Here is a 5675-nt window from a genome sequence, read left to right on the forward strand (position 1 = left end):
ACCACACCACTGACTGGAAGAGATGGCAGCCTGAGCAGCAATCCATACTCTGGTAGGGAAAAAGACTGCTCTGATTCCCATCCCATCAGGGTTTGTGCTGCTCCTACCAGTGTCCTGTGTTTGTTCACTGCAGCTACCTCTGCGCCTGCACTGTGCCTCCTGCACTGCTTTTGGTTTGAAGCATGCTTCTCACAGCTAGATTCTTGCTTTCCCTTTGAGCATTTTGTTCTGATAGGTCTGATACTGGGAAGAGGTGGGCAAAGTAGGACTTAATGGGGCAGCTGAACAGAGAGTGAGGAAGGGCTGGCAGATTCTTCAAGGCCTACAACTGGGGAGCTGCTTTCCAGGTGGTTGTGAGGCAGGTGGTAAGCAGTGCTTCTCAAGCACTGACAGTAAAAGTGGAAAGAAAAATACAAAATATGGAGAAATTAATTTTTTTTATATGGGACAGTCTCATGGGGAAAGCCGGTGAGAAATTTGGGACCTGTCAAACTCAAGCCAAGCACCCATTTGGGTGTATGACCTCACACTGACCTTGGTAACCTTGGTTAACACACTGCCAGTCTGCAGTGGGCAGTGACTGAGCTTTCATATGCTTTAGGAATTGTTGCACTTGGAGGTTCAGTCTTTTTCCAGCACCACTTCTCCTCAGCTTTGGCAGGAGCTGCTTTGTGTGGAAGTGCTTTTGCCCAGCTGAGGCTGAAAGGTCAGAGCTCTATGACCTTTCAACTGTGTGAGCCTTGAACAGGAGAGTGTGTTTGCATGGATGAGCCAGGCGAGTGCTCATCAAGATCAGAACAGGGAGCTTCCCCCAGCCCTGCAACCAAGCCCTGCACAGCCCAGGCAAGGATCTGAGTTGTGTTCAGTCCTGCTGGTGGTGCATGGAGAGGGACAGCTCTAACATCAGGCTCTGCTAGCAGGTTTATCCAGTGCCGGATTGTGGGCTTTGCTACTGTGGCTTCCCTTTGCCTCTGTAGTCCTGTTAGGGCCTAGGAGCAATTAATAGCTTCACCTTATCAGTGTGCACAAGTCTGAGGACCACAGTCCTTGGGGGGAGGGGGATGTAACTGAAGTCACTGTTTATCAAAAGGCTGGCTCACCTTTGGGCTGAGTGGAAACGGGCCAGGATCTAACTAACATCTGTTCTTCACTCTCACCTCTTCTATTTCAGGTGATTTAACAAAATTTGGCCGTGGTGATGCCTCTTCCCCTGCTCCTGCAACAACTCTGGCTCAGCCTCAGCAGAGCCAGACCCAGACCCACCACACCACGCAGCAAACGTTCCTGAACCCGGCGCTGCCTCCTGGCTACAGTTACACCAGTCTGCCATACTACACAGGGGTACCAGGGCTCCCCAGCACCTTCCAGTACGGGCCCGCCGTGTTCCCTGTGAGTTCCCCAGAGTCAGGGTGTGGGATTTGGGCAGAAGGGTGGCACAGCCTCTTCTCACTCTCTTCCGCTCTGTTCTGTAGGTTGCTCCTACCTCTTCCAAGCAGCATGGTGTGAATGTCAGCGTCAATGCATCAGCAACTCCTTTCCAGCAGCCCAGTGGCTATGGCTCTCATGGGTACAGCACTGGTAAGAGACCCACAAGAGCACTTTCCATCTTACTGGCTGTGATAGGGACTGCTCTCTTACAGCAGTAATAGAGAAAAATTCCAGGGATTCCACTCCCAAGGAGATTGATTATGCTTAGAAAGGCCTAGGATTGTTCTGCATCCAGGTCTGGGGAAGGTTTGGGGGTTACAGATCACTTCATGCCCTCCTCTGTGCCCCACAATCAGCTGTCTGGGCCCTTGGACTACTATCAGAAGCTTAAGCTGCTCAGTGGTTTGGTTTGTTGGTTTTTTATCTGCCTATATGTGATTAACAGAACAGCAATTGTTCTGGATTTGAACTTGTTTCCCACCAATGTTTGGCAGACACTTTCTAAGGAAGTGTCCTTGATTCAAAGATGCGGGAAGGTCATGAACCTGCTGCCTGTCTTAGTACTTGGTTGGTGTCTGGCTGACTTACACAGGGCTGCATATGGCTCTCTCTTCCAGTCTTTAAATTCCTTTTGTCTCTTTTTTTCACTGCATTAGAGCCCTTCAAGATGGTATTTTCTCTTCGAGAAGGTGTTTCAGCTTTGTACCAGGTCACCTGGTGCTGAGTCCTTCAAACTGCTTGCATTTCAGCACTTTTTCCAGGCATTAAATGATGGCTGAGGTGTCCTCTGGGCCACCCTTTTTTATGGACAGGCAACACCCCATGGGGCTTGTGTTGTCAGTCACTGCACCAGCCATCCCAGCCTACAGCTGAGTTACCTTTACATGCAATTGCTGGTTTTACACTGGAGGAGCTTTTGGGCTGTTCTTGTTGCTGTGCCACAAGCTGTGGGTTTGTTTCCCTGTCTGTCCATTGTGTTCTCCAGCTCTCCTCAGACCTGCTGTTTCCCATGTGTTTCTCTGGGTGGCAGCCAGCCCTTCAGCTGGTTTCTGGAGGCATTGTGAAACAGTGTGTGTCCAGAGCAAAGTAACGTATATGGGTGCTTTGCATGTGGCCATGCCCATGCCAGTCTGTCTGCAGATCTCTCACCACTGGAGCTCTCCAGCAGGTGTTAGCAGCAAGCAGCTCATGCTGACCCACTGGCTGCTGCCTAACACCCCCTGTCCCTTCCTTCTTCCCAGGTGTATCCGTGACATCCAGTAATACAGGCGTGCCAGACATCTCGGGCTCTGTCTACTCCAAAACTCAGGTCAGTGTCTGTGTGCTTCCTGCATTGCTGGGGGAGGAGAAGCCAGGCTCTGAGACACAGCCTCTCCGGGCAATGAGGTCTCTTCCCCTTGGATCAGACAGCCAGGGAGAAGGGAAATGCTTGACATTTCCCAGCTGACAGCAATTCCAAGCCCAGAAAGAGCCATGGGAAGAGACTCTTATCTGTTCTGTGTAGCACAGGCTGACTGTGGGCCTGTGACATGTAGAGATGGGAGGGGCACACTGCCAGCCTGGCTCCCTGCCCTTATTCTGCCTTTGGCATCTCCTCCTCAGCAATCCTTCGAGAAGCAGGGATTTCACACTGGAACCCCAGCAGCCTCTTTCAACCTGCCTTCAGCTCTGGGCAGTGGTGGCCCCATCAACCCCGCCACGGCGGCGGCGTCCCCCCCCACCCCCTTCATGCACATCCTGACCCCGCATCAGCAGCCTCACTCGCAGATCCTCCACCACCACCTGCAGCAGGATGGGCAGGTAAGCAGTGCCCCTGGCACCTCAGCCCCTTGCGGGGCTATCTCCTAGGGCTCATGCTCCCCCTTGACTTCCCTGGTCCTTCTGTCCCTCCCTCCCTCATGCTCTGCAGCGGACACATGCAGCAACAGGCACATGCTCACACCTGCACATACACATAGGGCCAGTAGGAGGATGATGAGGTGAGGAGGAAGGCCTGGGGTGTGCTCTGCTAGGGTGGGTACTCAGCACAACCCCCCTGCTGCTGGGCTGCGCCAGCTATGGCCAGGTAGTGCCCCCTCATGCAGACACATCGGGGCACCCCAACCTCCCCCATCCTCAGAGGGGCAGCTCTGCAGGCCAGCACCAAAGGGGTTCCTCACCACAGCCACGACCCTGCAGGAGCTTTCAGGTCTAACTGTGGATTTCGATTGTCATAGTTTGTCCCTTTATTTTACATATCCTGGTACTGCAACAGCTCCCATATTTGCAGATGATACTGTGCTGCCAACGCCAGCAGGAAGATCAGGTAATGAACTCTCTGAAAATGCATTGCACTTGCTGTGGGCTCTGCCCCTGCCCCTAAGGCTCCCCAGGATCACGTAGCCCCTTCCTTCTCCCCCATGGCCCTGCAAGGCGAGGAGAGAGGCCCTCAGGCAGTATGTGCACACACACACAGAGCTGCGAGCAGACACAACCCACACCGACCCTTCCCCTCTCCTCTCTCCCTGCTGTCCACAGCCCTGTGTGTGCTGGCCTGGAGCAAGGTGTGCAGCCGAGGGAGGGTGCTGGGGCACAGCTGCGAGGTGCTGGAGGCTGCCCCAGTGCCAGGGAGCTGAGCTGGGCCCAGGAGGATCAGCAGCTGCCCAGAGCACCTGGCCAGGGGCCCAGGCGTGCCCGTGTAACCCCGTGGGGCAGGCTGGGGGTGCCTCCCCTGCACTCACCACCCTCTCCTCTGCCCTTTCCCGCAGAGCGGCTCCGGGCAGCGCAGCCAAGGCAGCTCCATCCCCCAGAAATCCCAGGCCAACAAGTCTGCCTACAACAGCTACAGCTGGGGCGCCAACTGAGGCCGGGCCCTCGGCACCGCTCGCTTCCGGAAGAGAATCCCAGTGCCCCCGATGATGAGGAAGGACCCCAGGGAGGAGAGAGCCCTGCGGCGGGGAGCGCCCGGGCCCCCAGCCCAGCAGGGCCCCGCAGGGCAGGCCGCAGGCACCTCTGCGTTGTCTGTCTTCAGCCACTTTCCTGTTGTATGTAATATAGAATTTGTATTTTTTCTTTTTTTTTTCCTTTTTTTTTTTTTCTCTCTCTCTCTCCCCGCATTCAGATCTGAACCGTTTGCCGTAGGGGCCTTTTTTGGTTTTTACTCCTTTCTATCCCCTCTCCCATCCAGCTGCCCCAGAATCTCTCAGATCCAAAGGAGTGGAAGCTGCGAGTCGCCTACAGCAAACCCCCTTATTATTAGGATTAAGACCAGTAATTGATATGAGCAGCATTGTAAGATTAATTAGTTGAAGTGTTTTTTTTGTACCGTGTTCTAAATTTAATGGATAAATGTGTCTTGTATATAAAAACAAAAACCCCATGCTGTCCTCTAGTTCTCTCATTTCTCCCCCACCCTGCCGAGGGGTCCCCCCTGGTATTTTATGTTTTCCATCTGCGTCCCTCCATCCTCATGGGCCCAGAGTGCAGGTCCTGCCCTGCTTGCACGCTGTAAGTATCTTCTGCTTTTGGGTTGGGGATTTTTTTCTTTTCTTTTTTTTTTTCTGTTTTGTTTTGTGGGGTTTGGTTTGATTTGGTTTTTTGGGGTTTTATTTTTGTTTTTTTCTATGCAGTCCAGATCTTGTATTTTTCAGTTCCACCTGATCCCTTCAGCTGCAGCCCCAAGCGGGGATTTACTGAAGAGAATAAAGATCACAAAGTGATGTGTGTATTTTTTCCACCTTCTCAGCCTCGTTCCCTATTTTTGGTGCAGGGGGTTGGGTGTCCCTGGGCAGTGGGGGCAGCGCTTCCCCCACCCCTCCCCAGCTTCTTGCTGGTGTTTTTGTCCCCTCTGTTTGTGGATTTTTCCTTTTCCCAGCTGCAAGGCTGGGCAGCAAGATGCCAGCACAGGGATAATGAGACCCTTTTCTGAGACCCTCACCCTTCATTTCTGCTTCCTACTGCTCTCTGCCTTGTGTCCGCACTGCTCTGGTGCTGCTGCTCCTCCCTTTGGGGGTTCAGGGGTGCTCTCCCCAGCCCCTCGTCCCCACCGGGCAGTCCGGGAGGGTTCTCACAGTCACGGGGGCGGGCAGTGAGACACGGGCAGCAGTGCTCGGTCCTGCAGTGCCCGCCGAGCTTCCCCTCGCTGCCGGTAAGGGGCCGGGGCACAGCTGGAGCCCTCCGGGGCCGCGTAGGGCTGAGGGGGAGCGGCGGGGCCGGGCTGGGCTCCGGAGCTCGGCTGGGGGAGCGCGGACGCCGCTACCGGAGCCCAG

At 54.3% G+C, this 5675-nt stretch overlaps 1 protein-coding gene across 1 annotated transcript in view; it reads left to right on the forward strand.

Moving 5' to 3' along the window:
• UBAP2L (ubiquitin associated protein 2 like) overlaps positions 1–4786 on the forward strand; it is a 26493-nt gene extending 21707 nt beyond the window's left edge. Inside the window, exons 22-27 of the mRNA XM_005429404.2 lie at positions 1–52; positions 1172–1389; positions 1473–1578; positions 2670–2737; positions 3031–3228; positions 4176–4786. The exon at positions 1–52 is cut by the window's left edge and continues 4 nt beyond it. Coding sequence (XP_005429461.1) covers positions 1–52; positions 1172–1389; positions 1473–1578; positions 2670–2737; positions 3031–3228; positions 4176–4271 — 738 coding nt within the window. The 3' untranslated portion in view covers positions 4272–4786. The remainder of the gene's footprint in view (positions 53–1171; positions 1390–1472; positions 1579–2669; positions 2738–3030; positions 3229–4175) is intronic.
• The last annotated feature ends 889 nt before the right edge of the window (positions 4787–5675 follow it).

Source organism: Geospiza fortis, unplaced genomic scaffold, assembly GCF_000277835.1.
Source record: "Geospiza fortis unplaced genomic scaffold, GeoFor_1.0 scaffold387, whole genome shotgun sequence".
NCBI classification, from domain to species: Eukaryota; Metazoa; Chordata; class Aves; order Passeriformes; family Thraupidae; genus Geospiza; species Geospiza fortis.